This window comes from Pseudophryne corroboree, chromosome 5, assembly GCF_028390025.1.
Source record: "Pseudophryne corroboree isolate aPseCor3 chromosome 5, aPseCor3.hap2, whole genome shotgun sequence".
NCBI lineage: Eukaryota > Metazoa > Chordata > Amphibia > Anura > Myobatrachidae > Pseudophryne > Pseudophryne corroboree.
In genome coordinates, this window is record NC_086448.1 from 289145557 (window position 1) to 289168548 (window position 22992).

Genomic DNA, 22992 nt, shown 5'->3' on the forward strand with positions numbered 1-22992 from the left:
TAATTAATTAATATCTTGGTCTTGATTCTAATTATTTTTCTCCTTGTATTTATTCCCATTATTTTCGTTAGATGGCATTTTTATCTTAAGTGGATTTGTGTTAGTCTTTGAGAAATGGTTTCAGTTCGAAATCCAAATTGAGTCCATTGGGGTTTAAGGTGTCTAGTTCATAAATGAGTTTGGTTTCTTCTTTTAACAGCAGATCCTCTACATTTCCTCCTCTCCATGGTCTTTTGACTTGTTTTAGTCCCACAAATTGTATTTGTGCAGGGTCTCCTCCATGGTACTTTGAGAAATGTACTGGGACACTGTGATCTTCTTTTTTATTTTTGATATTGCATAAATGTTCGTTTATCCTTGTGGTTAATTTTCTTGAGGTTTTCCCTATGTATTGGAGTCCACATGGGCAGAATAGTAAATAGATAACCCCTTTTGTATGGCATGTGATTTTTTCTCTGATCCTATAGACAATTTTATTTGAATAGGCTGTGATTGTTGTTATCGCTTTGTTAGATTTGATGTTTGTTTTTTTGCATGCTGCACATGTTCTGCAGTGGTAGAAACCTTTAACGTTATCGTTCAACCATGTCCCTGGGTTCCTTTCTTTATTTGAATTTGTCATGCAACTCCTTACCAGACTTGTTTTTATTGTTGGAGGTCTTCTATAGATAATCCTCGGTTTTTTTGGTAGTATCTCCTTTAAGTCTTCATCGGTTTGGAGAATGTGCCAGTGTTTATTTAAAATGGTTTCTAGAGATTTACTCCGTCTGGAATATTCTGTTATGAAATTTATGTTCTGTTTTTGTTTTTCTGTTTTTTCTTCCTTATTCGTGTTGTATTTTAGAAGTTGATTCCTTTTTAGAGTGTCTGTGTGCTGTTTGTCTTTCTTGATTTTCTCTTTATCATAATGCTTTTCTTCAAAGTTTTTTATTAGAATATCTGATTGTTTTTCGTATTCGGTTTTTTTTTAGAACAGTTCCTCTTTACCCTACGTAATTGTCCTCTGGGGATATTCGACAACCAGTTGGGATGGTGGTTGCTCCTTGCGTCCAGATAGTTATTGCAATCCACTGGTTTGGTGTAGTTCTTAGTTTCTATTTTGCCTTCTTCTATATAGATGGTTAGGTCCAGGAAGTTTATATTGCTTCTACTAATTTCACTGGTAAACTCCAGGTTCTCACTGTTGATGTTTATGTTGTTGATAAATTCTTCTAGGTTTTTTACTTCTCCGTCCCAGATAATCAGCACGTCATCTATATATCTGGCCCACAATTTTATACTCTTTATGTAGTTGTTGTTTTTCCATATACGTTCTTTCTCCCACTGTGACAGGAAGAGGTTTGCATACGCCGGTGCGAATTTCGTACCCATCGCGGTCCCCCTCTCTTGGCTGTAGAAGTGATCTTCAAACCAGAAATAGTTATGTTTCAAAATGAATTTTATTCCGTCCACTATAAACTTTATTTGTTCGTGATGTATTGTGGAATCTTCTTCTAAGATTTTTTTGATATTGTTACATCCTTGTTGGTGCTCTATGCATGTATAGAGAGATTTGATGTCGCAGGTTGCCATACAATAAGTATCTTTCCACTCTAGTTCTTGAAGGACATTCAGTACCTGTGTAGTATCTTTGAGGTGGCCGCGTTGTTGTATTACAATTGGTTGTAATAACTGATCTATGTATCCTGATAAATTGGCTGTCAGAGATCCAATTCCGGATACTATTGGTCTTCCTGGTGGTTCTTGCAGCAAGAACCACCAGGAAGACCAATAGTATCCGGAATTGGATCTCTGACAGCCAATTTATCAGGATACATAGATCAGTTATTACAACCAATTGTAATACAACAACGCGGCCACCTCAAAGATACTACACAGGTACTGAATGTCCTTCAAGAACTAGAGTGGAAAGATACTTATTGTATGGCAACCTGCGACATCAAATCTCTCTATACATGCATAGAGCACCAACAAGGATGTAACAATATCAAAAAAATCTTAGAAGAAGATTCCACAATACATCACGAACAAATAAAGTTTATAGTGGACGGAATAAAATTCATTTTGAAACATAACTATTTCTGGTTTGAAGATCACTTCTACAGCCAAGAGAGGGGGACCGCGATGGGTACGAAATTCGCACCGGCGTATGCAAACCTCTTCCTGTCACAGTGGGAGAAAGAACGTATATGGAAAAACAACAACTACATAAAGAGTATAAAATTGTGGGCCAGATATATAGATGACGTGCTGATTATCTGGGACGGAGAAGTAAAAAACCTAGAAGAATTTATCAACAACATAAACATCAACAGTGAGAACCTGGAGTTTACCAGTGAAATTAGTAGAAGCAATATAAACTTCCTGGACCTAACCATCTATATAGAAGAAGGCAAAATAGAAACTAAGAACTACACCAAACCAGTGGATTGCAATAACTATCTGGACGCAAGGAGCAACCACCATCCCAACTGGTTGTCGAATATCCCCAGAGGACAATTACGTAGGGTAAAGAGGAACTGTTCTAAAAAAACCGAATACGAAAAACAATCAGATATTCTAATAAAAAACTTTGAAGAAAAGCATTATGATAAAGAGAAAATCAAGAAAGACAAACAGCACACAGACACTCTAAAAAGGAATCAACTTCTAAAATACAACACGAATAAGGAAGAAAAAACAGAAAAACAAAAACAGAACATAAATTTCATAACAGAATATTCCAGACGGAGTAAATCTCTAGAAACCATTTTAAATAAACACTGGCACATTCTCCAAACCGATGAAGACTTAAAGGAGATACTACCAAAAAAACCGAGGATTATCTATAGAAGACCTCCAACAATAAAAACAAGTCTGGTAAGGAGTTGCATGACAAATTCAAATAAAGAAAGGAACCCAGGGACATGGTTGAACGATAACGTTAAAGGTTTCTACCACTGCAGAACATGTGCAGCATGCAAAAAAACAAACATCAAATCTAACAAAGCGATAACAACAATCACAGCCTATTCAAATAAAATTGTCTATAGGATCAGAGAAAAAATCACATGCCATACAAAAGGGGTTATCTATTTACTATTCTGCCCATGTGGACTCCAATACATAGGGAAAACCTCAAGAAAATTAACCACAAGGATAAACGAACATTTATGCAATATCAAAAATAAAAAAGAAGATCACAGTGTCCCAGTACATTTCTCAAAGTACCATGGAGGAGACCCTGCACAAATACAATTTGTGGGACTAAAACAAGTCAAAAGACCATGGAGAGGAGGAAATGTAGAGGATCTGCTGTTAAAAGAAGAAACCAAACTCATTTATGAACTAGACACCTTAAACCCCAATGGACTCAATTTGGATTTCGAACTGAAACCATTTCTCAAAGACTAACACAAATCCACTTAAGATAAAAATGCCATCTAACGAAAATAATGGGAATAAATACAAGGAGAAAAATAATTAGAATCAAGACCAAGATATTAATTAATTAATAATTTTTTAATTTTTTATTTAATATATACATATATGTCTATTAATTTATTTTTATTTTTATTTTTATTTTTATTTATTTTTTGATATTTCTTTATATTTATATTGATCTATTATTTTTACTACTATTAATTTACAGCAATTGTAATCAATTAATTTTTGTCATAATTATTCGGAATTTTAATTCATATCCCTTAATATTTATTCATAAAGAGTATTATACCATAATTTTTTCGGTCATATAACGCACAATTCACTTAAATAGATATCTGAATAATAAAAGCCACACCGACAATATTTTTATGTTATATGTAAACTCAAATGTTGTCATGTCTTATGTAATTCATTGTGGTAACTAGTAGATTATTAACTAAACCGATTGAACTACTCAAGTCTAATTCGAACAAATTACTTATACCTGGAACACGTAACAATAACAACAAAGACACTAATTGAAACTAATTAATTAATTATCCCCGGAATATCTTGCTGAACTGCTAAAACATTAAAGAAAAATACAAGATCAAAGAAGAACCATAGTCCAACAAGGAATAAACTTGCACAATGGACAACAAACGCACACCGATAAAATAAATCAATTATCTAAGACGGCACTGTCAATTAAGGACGGACCGCACCAAAGATAAAAAGCAGCCCACAATGCTATTGATTATCTCGACCATCCTGACGAAGCCTGGACAGGCGAAACGCGTAGATTGTAGAGAACACGGACCGCCGCTGAGCCCGCTAGTCCTCACCGAACGCCGGACACCGTAAACGGGGAGCCCAGGACCAAGGAGGAGGACGACGCGGTAAGCAAACGTCCAAGTCTGCCGGCAGACAAAAATCAATACATTTTTCGGAGTAGCAACTTTGAACTTTTATGTAACTAATGCGGGACACAGCATCTAAACCCGCACAGCAATAGACTGCAATATTGCAGGTTACCTAACCGAACTGACACAAAGTGACATTTTTAAAGAGGAAATCAAAGAAAACACAGGGGAGTAGAGTAAACCGCTACAAAGTGTATCAACTCCCCCTGGAATATAAATAGTTACCACAGATATGTTTGTCTTTATGTTTGTAAATGTCCATGTGTATCGTCCATATGAGTGTTTAAATTATTGCAAGCAAATGCATTCTTGTGATCACAAGTAGAAAAACAATTTATAACATCAATTTTATTGGTCCAAATACTTGTACCATTTTCATTTTATTTTATTTTATTATTTTTTTATTTTATTTGTCACAGTGCTTATAATTTATGTCAACAATAAACAGAATTTATTTATATAAAAAATCTGTCTATATAAAAAATCTTTTTTATTAGATATATATAAAGTGAAGCGCTGGAAATCTTTTTCTCTTTCTTATATTGCATATACCGTTTTGGGGAAGGAGTACCCCTAACAATCCCATATTTCCAATAGCAGCTACTTTGTATCTAATACTTTTAAAGAGCTGAGCGCAGCTTGCCACCACCTATACCTTGCTTACCAAAAAAAATACTCCAGGCAAGCAGCAGCTAACTCATTTTTAGTATCAATATTACCATTATCTTATTTTAATTGTTTTTGAAAAAAATTTTTTGTACCTTTTATACATAAACAACAGTATAATTGTAAAATTAAATTAAACTGAACAAAAATGAATAGGGAAGAAAGACTTAGAAACCTGGGGACCCTTTTCAATGACGAAGAAATACAAAGTACACCGAGAATGAATAATCCAAGTGAAGAAAATTTCTGTGACCTATATCTAAGATATGAAAAATTAGAAGTTTTAGAAATAAAACAATGGTGGGAAAGTGCGACCCTATCCAAATATATAGAAAATAAAATGATCCCAAGAGGTCTAAGGATCATAAAGAAACCATCATTCAGTAGTAAAAATAAAGATTTTTTAATCCAATGGAATGAAACATTGGACTCCTGCTCCTTCAAACTAATGGCTCTGATCATAAAAGACAGAGAAGATTCAGGAAAAGAAAGGAAACAAGAAATAGAAAGAATTAGAAAAACTTTCAAACCATTTGAACATTTAGAAGATTACAAAAACCTCCAGATTTGGACAAAGAGTAAACTAAGAAAAATAGAAGAAGAGATAGTTGAACAAAAAAAGAAGAAATACCACAGGGATATGACAGACTACAAAAATGACTACAGAAATTGGCAACCAACAAAGCCTCAGGATAACATAAGGAGAGAAAGGATATGGCAAGAAAAAATGCCAGAAAGAAATCAAAGAAGATCTGAAGACTACAGAACGAAACAGTACACATCTAGGGATGTTTCTAGAAACCAGGACCAGAGACAATTTCATACAGAAATGTATCCCAACTCAAGGACCAAAAGGGATCCTAGAGAAAATAGAGGAGAATGGAATAAAGACACCAAATTGGAAAGAAGACCTGAAAGAAACAGAAACTCAGAGATAGGAAGACCCCTTGATGAGGACAGGATCAGAGAAATCTATAAACAAGGTCAAGAATTCAGCCAAAACCAAATGGATGTATCAGCCAGAACACTGATGGAACGTATAAAAGAAAAAGCAGAAAAAGAAAAACACAGAATGTTACCAGTTGAATCAGACACAGAGATTGACGATGCAGATGAATATCTAGATGCTTTTTTAGAGCTAGTACAGAAGAACTGCTCTTTCACCAATACAGGTGCCATACCGAAGAAAACAACAAATCCAATCGAGAATCAGGACAGGAAGAAAAGAAGAAGAAAAGGAAGCGAAACCAGCGAGGAACACGAGGAGGTGCAAAAATTAAATCAAAAAAAGAAAAAGAAAGGAGGAAGGAAATAATACCACCAGGAATATACAACCTTAGCAAACACAACCTGACGGATGCAGAAACAAAAATCCTCACAAAAGGCTTAAAATTTGCACCAACCAATGAAATAAAAGAATTTGAGACTTTCATCGATCTGGAAAAATTCATGAGAAAATTAACTATAAAGAAATTCTTCCATAGGAAAGAAAAGGAAAGATCTGAGACAGACATACCTCAAAATATCCTTAAAGAAGATGGTTTCAAACATACAAATTTAAAAGAAAAATCCACCTTCTACCCTCAACATTTAAAAGGTTCCCAACTGGTGACCTTTCAAAAATTAGTTGAAAGAGACCTGAAAAAGATGAAAAAAACAAGAGCCGACACACATAGAAGATGTCAGGACGAGAAAAATAATTTAACCGCTGAAGAGAAGAAGGCCCTCAACACATTAACAAAAAATAAAGAAATTGTCATAAAACAAGCCGATAAAGGAGGTGGAATATGCATTATGGACAAGGACAAGTATATTTCCGAAGGCAAGAAACTACTGAGTGACCCACTAACCTATAAAATTTTACAAAAAGATCCAACCAACCAGTACAAGCTAGAATTAATTGAACTTCTGAAAACCGGCCAAGAGAAAAAGATCCTGACGGATGATGAATACAAATATCTTTATCCGAAATATCCAAAGATTCCGGTGTTCTACCACCTTCCGAAGTTACATAAGAACCAGCAAGAACCACCAGGAAGACCAATAGTATCCGGAATTGGATCTCTGACAGCCAATTTATCAGGATACATAGATCAGTTATTACAACCAATTGTAATACAACAACGCGGCCACCTCAAAGATACTACACAGGTACTGAATGTCCTTCAAGAACTAGAGTGGAAAGATACTTATTGTATGGCAACCTGCGACATCAAATCTCTCTATACATGCATAGAGCACCAACAAGGATGTAACAATATCAAAAAAATCTTAGAAGAAGATTCCACAATACATCACGAACAAATAAAGTTTATAGTGGACGGAATAAAATTCATTTTGAAACATAACTATTTCTGGTTTGAAGATCACTTCTACAGCCAAGAGAGGGGGACCGCGATGGGTACGAAATTCGCACCGGCGTATGCAAACCTCTTCCTGTCACAGTGGGAGAAAGAACGTATATGGAAAAACAACAACTACATAAAGAGTATAAAATTGTGGGCCAGATATATAGATGACGTGCTGATTATCTGGGACGGAGAAGTAAAAAACCTAGAAGAATTTATCAACAACATAAACATCAACAGTGAGAACCTGGAGTTTACCAGTGAAATTAGTAGAAGCAATATAAACTTCCTGGACCTAACCATCTATATAGAAGAAGGCAAAATAGAAACTAAGAACTACACCAAACCAGTGGATTGCAATAACTATCTGGACGCAAGGAGCAACCACCATCCCAACTGGTTGTCGAATATCCCCAGAGGACAATTACGTAGGGTAAAGAGGAACTGTTCTAAAAAAACCGAATACGAAAAACAATCAGATATTCTAATAAAAAACTTTGAAGAAAAGCATTATGATAAAGAGAAAATCAAGAAAGACAAACAGCACACAGACACTCTAAAAAGGAATCAACTTCTAAAATACAACACGAATAAGGAAGAAAAAACAGAAAAACAAAAACAGAACATAAATTTCATAACAGAATATTCCAGACGGAGTAAATCTCTAGAAACCATTTTAAATAAACACTGGCACATTCTCCAAACCGATGAAGACTTAAAGGAGATACTACCAAAAAAACCGAGGATTATCTATAGAAGACCTCCAACAATAAAAACAAGTCTGGTAAGGAGTTGCATGACAAATTCAAATAAAGAAAGGAACCCAGGGACATGGTTGAACGATAACGTTAAAGGTTTCTACCACTGCAGAACATGTGCAGCATGCAAAAAAACAAACATCAAATCTAACAAAGCGATAACAACAATCACAGCCTATTCAAATAAAATTGTCTATAGGATCAGAGAAAAAATCACATGCCATACAAAAGGGGTTATCTATTTACTATTCTGCCCATGTGGACTCCAATACATAGGGAAAACCTCAAGAAAATTAACCACAAGGATAAACGAACATTTATGCAATATCAAAAATAAAAAAGAAGATCACAGTGTCCCAGTACATTTCTCAAAGTACCATGGAGGAGACCCTGCACAAATACAATTTGTGGGACTAAAACAAGTCAAAAGACCATGGAGAGGAGGAAATGTAGAGGATCTGCTGTTAAAAGAAGAAACCAAACTCATTTATGAACTAGACACCTTAAACCCCAATGGACTCAATTTGGATTTCGAACTGAAACCATTTCTCAAAGACTAACACAAATCCACTTAAGATAAAAATGCCATCTAACGAAAATAATGGGAATAAATACAAGGAGAAAAATAATTAGAATCAAGACCAAGATATTAATTAATTAATAATTTTTTAATTTTTTATTTAATATATACATATATGTCTATTAATTTATTTTTATTTTTATTTTTATTTTTATTTATTTTTTGATATTTCTTTATATTTATATTGATCTATTATTTTTACTACTATTAATTTACAGCAATTGTAATCAATTAATTTTTGTCATAATTATTCGGAATTTTAATTCATATCCCTTAATATTTATTCATAAAGAGTATTATACCATAATTTTTTCGGTCATATAACGCACAATTCACTTAAATAGATATCTGAATAATAAAAGCCACACCGACAATATTTTTATGTTATATGTAAACTCAAATGTTGTCATGTCTTATGTAATTCATTGTGGTAACTAGTAGATTATTAACTAAACCGATTGAACTACTCAAGTCTAATTCGAACAAATTACTTATACCTGGAACACGTAACAATAACAACAAAGACACTAATTGAAACTAATTAATTAATTATCCCCGGAATATCTTGCTGAACTGCTAAAACATTAAAGAAAAATACAAGATCAAAGAAGAACCATAGTCCAACAAGGAATAAACTTGCACAATGGACAACAAACGCACACCGATAAAATAAATCAATTATCTAAGACGGCACTGTCAATTAAGGACGGACCGCACCAAAGATAAAAAGCAGCCCACAATGCTATTGATTATCTCGACCATCCTGACGAAGCCTGGACAGGCGAAACGCGTAGATTGTAGAGAACACGGACCGCCGCTGAGCCCGCTAGTCCTCACCGAACGCCGGACACCGTAAACGGGGAGCCCAGGACCAAGGAGGAGGACGACGCGGTAAGCAAACGTCCAAGTCTGCCGGCAGACAAAAATCAATACATTTTTCGGAGTAGCAACTTTGAACTTTTATGTAACTAATGCGGGACACAGCATCTAAACCCGCACAGCAATAGACTGCAATATTGCAGGTTACCTAACCGAACTGACACAAAGTGACATTTTTAAAGAGGAAATCAAAGAAAACACAGGGGAGTAGAGTAAACCGCTACAAAGTGTATCAACTCCCCCTGGAATATAAATAGTTACCACAGATATGTTTGTCTTTATGTTTGTATATGTATGTCCATGTGTATCGTCCATATGAGTGTTTAAATTATTGCAAGCAAATGCATTCTTGTGATCACAAGTAGAAAAACAATTTATAACATCAATTTTATTGGTCCAAATACTTGTACCATTTTCATTTTATTTTATTTTATTATTTTTTTATTTTATTTGTCACAGTGCTTATAATTTATGTCAACAATAAACAGAATTTATTTATATAAAAAATCTGTCTATATAAAAAATCTTTTTTATTAGATATATATAAAGTGAAGCGCTGGAAATCTTTTTCTCTTTCTTATAATGCTCTAAGCCTAGCAATACCTCTGCTTCAAGGTCAGCCGGTGCTGATCCAGTCAGACAACATCACGGCAGTCGCCCACGTAAACAGACAGGGCGGCACAAGAAGCAGGAGGGCAATGGCAGAAGTTGCAAGGATTCTTCGCTGGGCGGAAAATCATGTGATAGCACTGTCAGCAGTGTTCATTCCGGGAGTGGACAACTGGGAAGCAGACTTCCTCAGCAGACACGACCTCCACCCGGGAGAGTGGGGACTTCACCCAGAAGTCTTCCACATGATTGTGAACCGTTGGGAAAAACCAAAGGTGGACATGATGGCGTCCCGCCTCAACAAAAAACTAGACAGGTATTGCGCCAGGTCAAGGGACCCTCAGGCAATAGCTGTGGACGCTCTGGTAACACCGTGGGTGTACCAGTCAGTGTATGTGTTCCCTCCTCTGCCTCTCATACCCAAGGTACTGAGAATCATAAGAAAGAGAGGAGTAAGGACTATACTCGTGGCTCCGGATTGGCCAAGAAGGACTTGGTACCCGGAACTTCAAGAGATGCTCACAGAGGACCCGTGGCCTCTACCTCTAAGAAAGGACCTGCTCCAGCAGGGACCCTGTCTGTTCCAAGACTTACCGCGGCTGCGTTTGACGGCATGGCGGTTGAACGCCGGATCCTGAAGGAAAAAGGCATTCCGGATGAAGTCATCCCTACCCTGATCAAAGCCAGGAAGGATGTAACCGTACAGCATTATCACCGTATTTGGCGTAAATATGTTGCGTGGTCAGGAAGACCCCTACAGAGGAATTTCAACTGGGTAATTTTCCTGCATTTCCTGCAAACAGGACTGTCTATGGGCCTAAAATTAGGGTCCATTAAGGTTCAAATTTCGGCCCTGTCGATTTTCTTCCAGAAAGAACTGGCTTCAGTTCCTGAAGTTCAGACGTTTGTCAAGGGGGTACTGCATATACAGCCTCCTTTTGTGCCTCCAGTGGCACCTTGGGATCTCAATGTAGTTTTGGGGTTCCTAAAATCACATTGGTTTGAACCACTAACCACTGTGGACTTAAAATATCTCACATGGAAAGTGGTAATGCTGTTGGCCCTGGCTTCAGCCAGGCGTGTCTCAGAATTGGCGGCTTTATCCTATAAAAGCCCTTACCTAATTTTTCATACGGACAGGGCAGAATTGAGGACTCGTCCTCAATTTCTCCCTAAGGTGGTTTCAGCGTTTCACTTGAACCAGCCTATTGTGGTACCTGCGGCTACTAGGGACTTGGAGGACTCCAAGTTGCTGGACGTAGTCAGGGCCCTGAAAATATATGTTTCCAGGACGACTGGAGTCAGAAAATCTGACTCGCTGTTTATCCTGTATGCACCCAACAAGCTGGGTGCTCCTGCTTCTAAGCAGACTATTGCTCGTTGGATTTGTAGTACAATTCAGCTTGCACATTCTGTGGCAGGCCTGCCACAGCCAAAATCTGTAAAAGCCCATTCCACAAGGAAGGTGGGCTCATCTTGGGCGGCTGCCCAAGGGGTCTCGGCTTTACAACTTTGCCGAGCAGCTACTTGGTCAGGGGCAAACACGTTTGCTAAATTCTACAAATTTGATACCCTGGCTGAGGAGGACCTGGAGTTCTCTCATTCGGTGCTGCAGAGTCATCCGCACTCTCCCGCCCGTTTGGGAGCTTTGGTATAATCCCCATGGTCCTTACGGAGTTCCCAGCATCCACTAGGACGTCAGAGAAAATAAGAATTTACTTACCGATAATTCTATTTCTCGTAGTACGTAGTGGATGCTGGGCGCCCATCCCAAGTGCGGATTGTCTGCAATACTTGTACATAGTTATTGTTACAAAAATCGGGTTATTATTGTTGTGAGCCATCTTTTCAGAGGCTCCTCTGTTATCATGCTGTTAACTGGGTTCAGATCACAGGTTGTACGGTGTGATTGGTGTGGCTGGTATGAGTCTTACCCGGGATTCAAAATCCTTCCTTATTGTGTACGCTCGTCCGGGCACAGTATCCTAACTGAGGCTTGGAGGAGGGTCATAGGGGGAGGAGCCAGTGCACACCAGGTAGTCCTAAAGCTTTACTTTTGTGCCCAGTCTCCTGCGGAGCCGCTATTCCCCATGGTCCTTACGGAGTTCCCAGCATTTACTACGGACTACGAGAAATAGAATTATCGGTAAGTAAATTCTTATTTTTTGCCCTCTGCGCCTGCACCTGCAAAAAAGACCTATCACCCGCAAATGCAGTCCTTTCGGCCCAATAAATACAAAAAGACGAGAGGTTCCCCCTTCTTTGCAGGTAGGGGAAGGGGAAAGAAGCCCACAGCGGCTCCAGGTTCCCAAGAGTAGAAGTCTACCCCTACTTCTGCCAAATCCCCAGCGTGACGCTGGAGCTCCCTTGCAGGAGGCCGCTCGGGTGGGGGCACGTCTCAGACTCTTCAGCCAGGATTTGATTCTGTCTGGCCTGGATTCATGTGTGTTGCAAATAGTATCCCAGGGGTACAAGCTGGAGTTTCAAGATTTTCCCCCATGCCAATTTTTCAAATCGACCTTGCCAGTTTCTCCGTCAGAAAGAGAAGCAGTAACAGCGGCAATCCCAAAAGTTATGTCAAGACCAGGTCATAGTCCTGGTACCGTTGTCACAACAAGGGAGGAGTTATTAATCAAGCCTCTTTGTTGTTCCGAAGCCGGATGGCTCGGTCAGACCGATCCTAAACCTAAAGGATCTGAATGGTTACCTAAAAAGGTTCAAGTTCAAGATGGAATCACTTCGGGCAGTGATTGCCAGTCTGGAGGAGGGGGGACTACTTGGTGTCGGTGGACATAAAGGATGCTTACCTGCATGTTCCCATTTATCCTCCTCACCAGGTTTATCTGAGATTCGCGGTTCAGGATTGCCATTACCAATTCCAGACGTTACCTTTCGGTCTCTCCACGGCGCCGAGGGTATTCACCAAGGTGATGGCGGAGATGATGGTTCTCCTTCGTCAGAAAGGAGTCAATATAATTCCTTATCTGGACAACCTCCTGATAAAGGCGAGATCCAGGGAGTAGTTGTTACAAAACATATCACTCTCTCTGTCAATTCTCCAACAACACGGGTGGATCATAAATTACCCAAAGTCACAGTTGGAACCGACGACAAGGGTGTCTTTCCTCGGGATGATTCTGGACACAGAAGTTCAGAGAGTATTTCTTCCGCTGGAAAAGGCTCTGTAAATCCAGAAAATGGTAAAACAGATATTGAAACCATCAAGTGTGTCGATCCATCAGTGCATTCGGTTGCTGGGGAAGATGGTCGCGGCCTACGAGGCCATACAGTATGGCAGGTTCCATGCCAGAGTATTCCAGTGGGACCTGTTGGACAAGTGGTTGGGGTCACACCTACACATGCAGAGAAAGATAATCCTGTCGTCAAACACCAGGATTTCGCTCCTGTGGTGGTTACACAGCTCTCACCTACTAGAGGGAAGCAGGTTCGGGATTCTGTACTGGGTCCTGGTAACCACGGATGCAAGTCTCCGAGGCTGGGGAACAGTCTCTCAGGGAGAAAACTTCCAGGGATGTTGGTCACAACAGGAAGCCTGCCTTCACATAAACGTTCTGGAGCTAAGAGCCATTTACCAACGGCCTTCAACAAGCGGTACATCTTCTTTAAGACCGTCCCGTGCAGATCCAGGCGGACACAAAAATCCTCCGCTGGGCAGAAAAACATCTACAAGCTCTGTCGGCAATATTCATTCCGGGAGTAGACAACTGGGAAGCAGACTTCCTCAGCAGACACGATCTCCATCCAGGAGAGTGGGGCCTCCACCAAGAAGTCTTCACAGAGGTGACCAGTCTTTGTGGAGTTCCTCAAATAGACATGATGGCGTCTCGTCTCAATAAGAAGCTTCAGAGATACTGTTCCAGGTTGAGAGACCCTCAAGCAGTAGCAGTGGATGCACTGGTGACCCAATGGGTGTTTCCGTCAGTGTATGTCTTCCCTCCACTTCCGCTGATCCCAAAAGTACTCAGGATCATAAGAAAAACAAGGGTTCGAGCAATCTTCATTGCCCCGGACTGGCCAAGGAGTGCTTGGTACCCAGATCTTCAGCAGTTACTCATAGGAGATCCTCGGCCTCTTCCTCCTCGAGAGGACTTGCTGCAGCAGGGGCTGTGTGTGTACCAAGACTTACTGCGGCTACGTTTGACGGCATGGCTGTTGAGCGCCGGATCCTAGCCAGGAAGGGTATTCCCGAGGAGGTCATCCCCACCCTTATTCAGGCCAGAAAGGGAGTAACGTCGAAACATTACCATGTGTTTGGAAATTTTTTTTTATCTTGGTGTAAATCCAAGAAAGCTCCTACGGAAGAGTTTCATTTAGGACGTTTTCTCCATTTTTTTGCAGGATGGTGTGGAGACGGGCCTCCGATTGGCATCAATCAAGGTCCATATTTCGGCCTTGTCAGTGTTCTTCCAGAAACAATTGGTCTCTCTTCCAGAGGTTCAGACCTTCGTGAAAGGGGTTCTGCACATCCAGCCTCCATTCGTGCCTCCATTGGCACCATGGGACCTTAACGGGGTATTGCAGTTCCTTCAATCGGATTGGTTTGAGCCTCTACAAAAGATAGAGTTGAAGTTTCTCACTTGGAAAGTGGTGATGCTTTTGGCTTTGGCATCTGCACAGCGGGTTTCTGAATTGGTGGCCTTGTCTCACAAGAGCCCTTACCTGATTTTCCATGAAGATAGGGCAGAGTTGCGAACTCGCCAATATTTTCTTCCAAAGGTGGTTTCTTCTTTCCACATAAACCAACCTATTGTAGTGTCAGTAGTTATTGACACATTCACAGATTTAAAATCTCTAGATGTGGTTAGAGCTTTGGAAATCTATGTCGCTAGAGCGGCTCGTATACGGAAAACAGAGGCTCTGTTTGTCCTGTATGCTCACAACAAGATTGGCTGTCCTGCTTCCTGTTAGAAATACGATTCAGCAAGCTCATACTAATGCTGGATTGCCGTTACCGACGTCTGTAAAGGCCCACTCCACTAGGAAGGTGGGCTCATCCTGGGCGGCTGCCCGGGGCGTCTCGGCATAACAACTTTGCCGAGCAGCTACTTTGTCAGGGTCAAACACATTTGCTAAGTTCTACAAGTTTGACACCTTGGCCGATGAGGACCTCAAGTTTGGTCAATTGGTGCTGCAGGGTCATCCGCACTCTCCCGCCCGTACTGGAGCTTTGGTATAGACCCCATGGTCTTGATGTCGTCCCCAACATCCTCTAGGACGTATGAGAAAATAGGATTTTGATACCTACCGGTAAATCCTTTTCTCCTAGTCCGCAGAGGATGCTGGGCGCCCGTCCCAGTGCGTATTTTACCTGCAGTTTAGTTATTACAGTTACACAAGTTGTGTTATTTTAGTTCAGCATGTTGCTGCAATTGGTTCATGCCTGTTGGCGTGTGTTATGTTGAATGCCATGTGTGCGGCATGGTTGAGGGTGTGAGCTGGTAGATATCTCAACACTAGTTAAGTAATTCCTTTCCTCGAAATGTCAGTCTCCCTGGGCACAGTTCCTACAACTGAGGTCTGGAGGAGGGTCATAGAGGGAGGAGCCAGTTCACACCCAATGAAAAGTCTTTAGAGTGCCCATGTCTCCTGCGGATCCAGTCTATACCCCATGGTCTTGATGTCGTCCCCAGCATCCTCTACGGACTAGGAGAAAATTACTTACTGGTAGGTATCAAAATCCTATTATATATATATATATATATATATATATATATATATATACACTTCACAGACATCTAAAAATACCATGGTTTATCTCACAGAATAAATTCAAGAACTACAGAATGTAATAATTTAAACAGCATATTCGCTAAATGAACAGAACTTAAAGTGCACCAGGTGCCCAGCGGAATTGGATATATTACCGCTTGGTCAGCCGTCCATAGGAACACAGCGGCGTCACTCAGTTTTTATACAGTCTGCCAGATCCACTGGTATGTCACCTGAGTGAATGAATTTAGCCAGATATAAATGTGTTATCTCACGGCAAAAGTGTATATTCAGCATCCACCGGGAATAGTGTTATACAACTGTAACCTACACGTGGCTTCCAGCCTCTGCGCTAATTACAGCACACCTAGGACACAATGTCCAGTTTCTATTTGGACACAAAAGGAAGCTCATCTCACGCAGTGATGCTATATTCTTTTCCAGAATGTAGACGACTGGTGCCCAGGTGAGTGGATTTACACATGTCTGCTAATGTAGACCAAGTTTTATATATTCTGCACAATTTTAACAATGTTGTTCTTTACAGTTTGCACAGTGATGAATTATAATTTTATTAGTAACTAATTTCACAATAGAGAAAAAAAGCCATTATTTGCAGAATAAAAACATAATCCAATAAATTTTGGATGTATATTTCTTTTTCCTAGAGCACCCATTAGCCTGATTACTGTACATTGCTTTAGTATATGTTTTTATATCCTCTTAAGACTTCTTATTTTACTTGAACAACAGAGGATCAACAGTACATCCAATTATTTGCATTTCCATTTCACTTCACAAGAGCCCTGCAATTATTATGTCACAGTCGGAGCAAATGCCATCCTGTTAGTGCACAGAAGCACTTCTGAGCTGGCGGAGAGGTGAATAAATAAGAAATAGGAATAGAAGGAAAGAAAGAGAAAAAAAAAGACGAAAGAAAACTATCTGCATTGGGTTAATGCTGGCTGGAAAATGTAGCCTTATTTTTTATAAAATATAATCACAAATATGATATAAAAGTCAGTAAAAATAAACTGTATTAATACCTGACAAATGTGTACAACATCTGGGCAGATGTGTTTTTGTTGTCTTAAAGTGGGTACACACCTAAAGATATATCTGCAGATCAATTGATCTGCAGATATATCTGCAGTTGGTACACATAACTGAACAACCACCACTGCTATCTGCAGATACAGTATCTGTTGATGAGGACATTAGCCAATTAACCTTTCCTCCGTAGACACTAGCAGATCATCGCCATAAAATGTGCCCAATATCCCTGCAATTTACATAGTGGGCTGGTCTTCTAAAGAGCACACAAGAAAAGTAAATAGGCTTTTATCTTTCTTTGTTTTCTCTCCAACTGTCTTTCTCTCTTTCGCTCCATCCGTCTCCCATATTAAGGTATGACTTGAGCTGGTGCTAACAAATAATGACCATCTATATACAGGCTGCTGTATAATTATAAAGACAGCCCAGTGTTAGATATTGATCAGCATATGTAAATCTTTATAGAGTCATTAACATAGACATAATGGGAAAAATTGCCGGGATTTACCATAGATCATATCCAGAGACAAGGGGCTCTGATAGAAGTTTGTCTACAGTGTGCTAAAAAGTAAAGTGATTGCCAATGCAATTATTTTACTTCTGGGTTTGGGCACTGGCTGCGCATGCAATTCCTGCTGTCAATGTGCTAGTTGTGTGTACTGGGGAGGGAGCCACAGGATCCCTCTCCTGGAAACTTTTGCAATGTGTAACTCAGTGTTTCTCCTGGGGTTGTTGGTCCAGAACCAATTCAAATTATGTATGGACCATTTAATAGGCAAAAACAGTGCTGGTAAATCATACAATATGTGGTCAAATCTTGTCCCTCACCACAAAATTAACCCAAAAGATGGCATATAAAGACAATTTACTTAATTTAATATTTCTTTCTAAATTTCTTAATAAGAAACTTTGGCGTACGGGTGCTGTGAAAAAAAATTATGATTCTCTATGGCGCCGTGATTCAAAACAGTTTTGGAACCACTGATGTAGCTCCTAAGCTCCAATGGAGTTAGCTGTCAAGGCCAAGGCTGAAACTTTTCTCAACAGTGGTCATAATAGGACAAATCCATGTGTAAATGAGCAAAGAGCTAGAAACAACTGGAGAATTATAAGGTAAAACATGGGAGGTAGTGTATAGAAGGAGAAGGTTGGTATTTTTAAAGAGAGGGAGGGAAGATTAAATTGGGTAGAGGGAAAAAGGGAGGAGTAAGGAGTGAGAGACATACAGGGAAGAAGTGTAAGTGGTAGGTGAATGTGGGTAGAGATCACATGGGCATAAAGTTGGAATAGAGGAGTAGCCTGGTAACTGGTAGGACCAGGACATGAGGATGGTAGGAAATGGAGGTTAGTAAAACTATAGAAAAAAACAGAAATGAGATGCTGAATTGAAGCATATGGCTAGGGAAATAGATGAGGTACAGCAATGATAATAATAAAATACCAATGGCAATGCGGCGTCCAGTGGACTTATCAGAGGACTGCAGAGACAACAGAGCTGAAAGGGGACTGTCTGGGACTGAACGCTGATAGGCACTTCGGATGGTGACAGCACCCCCTTACAGTGTCCTGGCCTCCTGATGGTGATAGCACCCACAATCCAGCTCCTTACAGTGTCTGACCTTCCCAGGGGCTGATTGTGATAAAAACCAACCCATGAATTTATGAAGCAGCCCTAAATGGAAAGTGGTCTGTGGAGCGGGTGAGGCCTGATGGCATATCTGGGGCATCTGGATGGTCTGATGGCATATAAGAACTTTTGTTAAAAAAAAGTATGGGAGGGGGTGCCAAGTTGGGATAGTTGGCACTCACCCAAGCCCTGGCACCCTAGGCTGCAGTCTGGTCTGTCAAATATTTGATAATTTTATGAATGTACTCTTCTGTCACACCTTGACCACATCCTTTCCTCCATCACCCTGCTCCTTCACTCACACTCCAACCGCTCCTCTTCGTCACCACTCTACTCCTTCACTCACACTCAGGCCCCTCCTCATCTCCATCACTCTACTCCTTCACTCACACTCCAGCCGCTCCTTCACTCACACTCCGGCCCCTCCTCGTCTTCATCACCCTACTCCTTCACTCACACTCCAGCCGCTCCTCTTCTCCATTACCCTACTCCTACCCTCACACCCTGTCCCCATCTTCTCTATCATCCTACTGCTTCCCTCACTCTCCAGCTGATGTTATCATCCATCTCCCTTCTCCTTCCCTCATGCTCTGGCCCCATCCTCTCCTCTATCTCTCTGCTCCTTCCATCATGTTTTGGCCCCATTCCCTCCTCCTTTATCCTGCTCCTTCTCTCACATCCTGACCACATCTTCTCCTCTTCTACCCCTACAGCTTTGTGCCCAGTGTGTGTGTGTAGTGTACTGAGTCAGCACAAACAGCCTATCACTTGGAGATGATTGGCCACAGGTACAGCACGGAGAGCAGTACCCTAAGCGAGACAGCAATGACAGCATCTGACAATTTTTATGGGGGCAGGGGGCATGATGCACTGGTGAGAGAGGGGGTCCTTCCCAATGATAGAAAAATAGAATTTGTCGGCAGATAAGAACCGCTTGGCCCATCTAGTCTGCCTTTTTTTTTTTTTTTTACATTATTTTTATCTCTAACCTTATTTGATCCTTATTTCTTTGTAAGGATATCCTTATATCTATCCCATGCATGCTTAAATTGCTCTACTGTCTTAGCTTTTACCACCTCTGATGGGAGGCTATTCCACTTGTCCACTACCCTTTCTGTGAAGTAATTTTTCCGCAAATTTCCCCTGAACCTCTCCCTGTCCAGTCTCGGTGCATGTCCTCGTGTACTATTGCTTCTCTTCATTTGGAGAATGTTTCCCTCCTGGACTTTGTTAAAACCCTTGATATATTTGAAAGTTTCTATCATGTCCGCCCTTTCCCTTCTCTGCTCCAAACTATACATATTGAGATTTCTTAGTCTTTCTGGGTATGTTTTGTGATGTAGGCCATGCACCATTTTAGTTGCCCGTCTTTGTACAGTTTCTAATGTATTAATATCCTTTTGAAGATATGGCCTCCAGAATTGAACACAGTATTATATTCTAGATGAGGCCGTACCAATGACCTATACAGTGGCATTATTACTTCTTTCTTTCTGCTGCTGATTCTTCTCCCAATGCAGCCAAGCATCTGACTAGCCTTCCTCATTGCCTTGTTACATTGCTTACCTGCCTTTAAGTCATCTGAAATAGTGACTCCTAGATCCCTTTCCTCCTCAGTAGTTTCCAGTATAGTGCCATTAATACTATGTTTAGCCTTTGGATTTTTGAAACCCAAGTGCATGATTTTGCATTTTTTGGCATTAAACTGTAATTGCCACACTCTTGACCATTCCTGTAGTCTACCTTTACCCCACCTGGTGTGTCTACCCTGTTGCATACCTTTGTGTCATCTGCAAAAAGGCATACTTTCCCTTTAATGCCATTTGCAATGTCACCAATAAAGATATTAAAAAGCACTGGTCCAAGTACAGATCCCTGGGGTACTCCACTGGTAACATTTCTCTCCTGTGAATGCACTCCATTTACCACAACTCTCTGTTTTCTATCTTTCAACCAAGATCTTATCCGTTCAATAATTCTAATATCCAATCCCAAACTTTCAAGTTTATTTAGCAGTCTGCGATGTAGAACAGTGTCAAAAGCCTTACTACAGTCTAGATAAGCTATCCATGGCTCCACCTTTATCCATCACTTTAGTCACACAGTCAAAAAAGTCAATAAGATTTGTTTGACATGATCATCCCCCCAGTGAATCCATGCTGTTTGGGATCCTGTAACTTGCCGGATTTGACATAATCTACAACTCTTTCTTTTAAGAGTGTTTCCATTTCCCTACTACTGATGTAAGACTCACTGGTCTGTAGTTGTTTGCATCTTCCTTGCTTCCACTTTTGTGCAGTGGGACTACGTTTGCTCTTTTCCAGTCCTCTGGAATTACTCCTGATGCTAATGACTGGTTGAATAATTCTGTCAATGGTGCTACCAGCACCTCTTTTTAAGTTCTTTTAGTATCCTTGGATGTATCCCATCTGGCCCCATATATTTGTCCACTTTCAGCTTTGAGAGTTCTGTTAGAACCTTCTCCTCTCTAAATGTACTTGTTTCATTTTCCTGAATATCCCTGCAACTTAACTGTGGCCCCTTCCCCTCTCTTTCAGTAGTAAATACTAAGCAAAAATAATTATTAACATGATCTGCTATTAAATTGATACGTGCCTTGTTTTAACTATGGCCCAATACACCCGTGCCGCACAGTACATACAGTACACATGCTTCATAATATAAAAACATGCCACACTGTACATACAGTATGCTCCATAGTTCACACACATACATACACACACATGCATTGCAGTTAGTTGAGCAGCATAATCTGACATTATGCAGACATGTGCAGTAAGTAATCAGACTGCTACACTTGTGTATTTAATGTGTCAGAGGCAGCAACTGCTTTCTATTCACAGACAGCTGCCCATGCAGCCACAGAACTGTTATAGTCACTCAGCATCCTCACCTGCCTGTCAGTCTCCCAGTCACAGTCAGTCTGCCCACACACCTGCCGGCCCTTAAGTCACCCAGTCACACAGCACCCTCACCTGCTGGCAGAATAGTGGTCTCTGGCTACAGGTTCTGATCCCCAAGCGCTGCTGCAGCTCTTTGATAGCAGCTGCCACCAATATCAGGCAAAAGCGGGACTGGGGCCGCCCCTGACTATGTTGCTGGACAGAGCATGGACAAGGATGCTGGAGCAGGTGACAGCCAAGTGGGAACCCAAAGTCCCGACGGGTGACAGTGTGACCTGCACCCTCCTTCCTCTCTTCCCCAATGTGCCGGTCAGCTTCTGCCCCCTCACCCCCCCCCCTACTCAGTGTCCCAGACAGCGTCTGCACAAGCGCCCCTCTCCTCTTATCTCCCCCTTTCCCTGATTTCCCGGCCCTCTTATCCGTACTCACCTGCCAAAGCTCTGGTGCTTTCCACCTCCAGACTCTGTAGCCAATGAAGCTCCTACACCACACTGGTGCCGGCTGCGCTGCTGCTGCTCCTACGAGGACTCTGGCTCGTTTGAATAACCCCGCCCATCCAAGTGACGCAGGAACGGCCAACCTATCCAGTGCTCAGCGGCTCGGCTATACACGCAGCACAATGTATAAATATATCTACAGATATATTGGTCATCGGCTGTGCTGCAGGGCCAACGCGATACGTCTGAACACACCTGCCGATCAGCTGACAATATATTGGCCGATCAACTGATCGGCCAGTATATCTGCCAGTGTGTACCCAGCATTTACTTGCAGTGACACTTGACTGTGAAATAGCACACTCCGCTGTCGTGGTGGGGTTTAATAGACAGATGTCTCGTGGGGATCAGTATGAGATCTCCTGACCTCCGGGATCCCAGTGGCCAGCTCAGCATGTCAGTTTGCCATGATTTGGGCTTGGTGCCCGGTATTGCGGCGTGTGTCGGGATTCCAGCGTCGGTATATTGCCCGCCAGGCTTCAGTCCGGAGGTCGATTGACTGCCTCCCGACACATGGTCCATTTGTTGTATAAAGATGAAGAAAGTGTGATATAATCTGAACATGGTTGAAATAATTTTTCATTTTTAATCTTTGCTTATTTTCTTATTTTTAGGAAGAGCCTGTCATTCATCATATGACTGCAAAAATTATTGAAAACGTCTGCACAACAATAACCTCACATGTCCAAGGATTCATTACAGGAGAGATTGGTCCTGCACTGTGGTATCTTTTTACCCACTCAACCGTAGATTCTCTTAGGATAACGGCTATATCGGTATGTAACCTTATGTTATTGGCGCCTTATATTTTGTTTTCTGTAGAATGGGGTCTCCACCCACACATGCATTTTTAAACGAGTCTTTAGGCATCTAACTGAACTATGTACTACTTTCTGTCAGTATTGATATGTTATTATAGTAATATGTATGTACAGTAGTATAATATTCAGCAACTGATTGAGTGTTTAGACTTTCCCCCTGCAGCTGTCCCTG

At 40.7% G+C, this 22992-nt stretch overlaps 1 protein-coding gene across 4 annotated transcripts in view; it reads left to right on the forward strand.

Annotated features, from left to right (window-relative positions):
• The window catches only part of ULK4 (unc-51 like kinase 4), a 1561547-nt gene that overhangs the window by 603061 nt on the left and 935494 nt on the right, over window positions 1-22992 (forward strand). For all 4 annotated transcript variants that reach the window (XM_063922404.1, XM_063922401.1, XM_063922403.1 and 1 more), the window contains one exon: window positions 22614-22775. In XM_063922404.1, the coding sequence (XP_063778474.1) occupies window positions 22614-22775 (162 nt within the window). The remainder of the gene's footprint in view (window positions 1-22613; window positions 22776-22992) is intronic.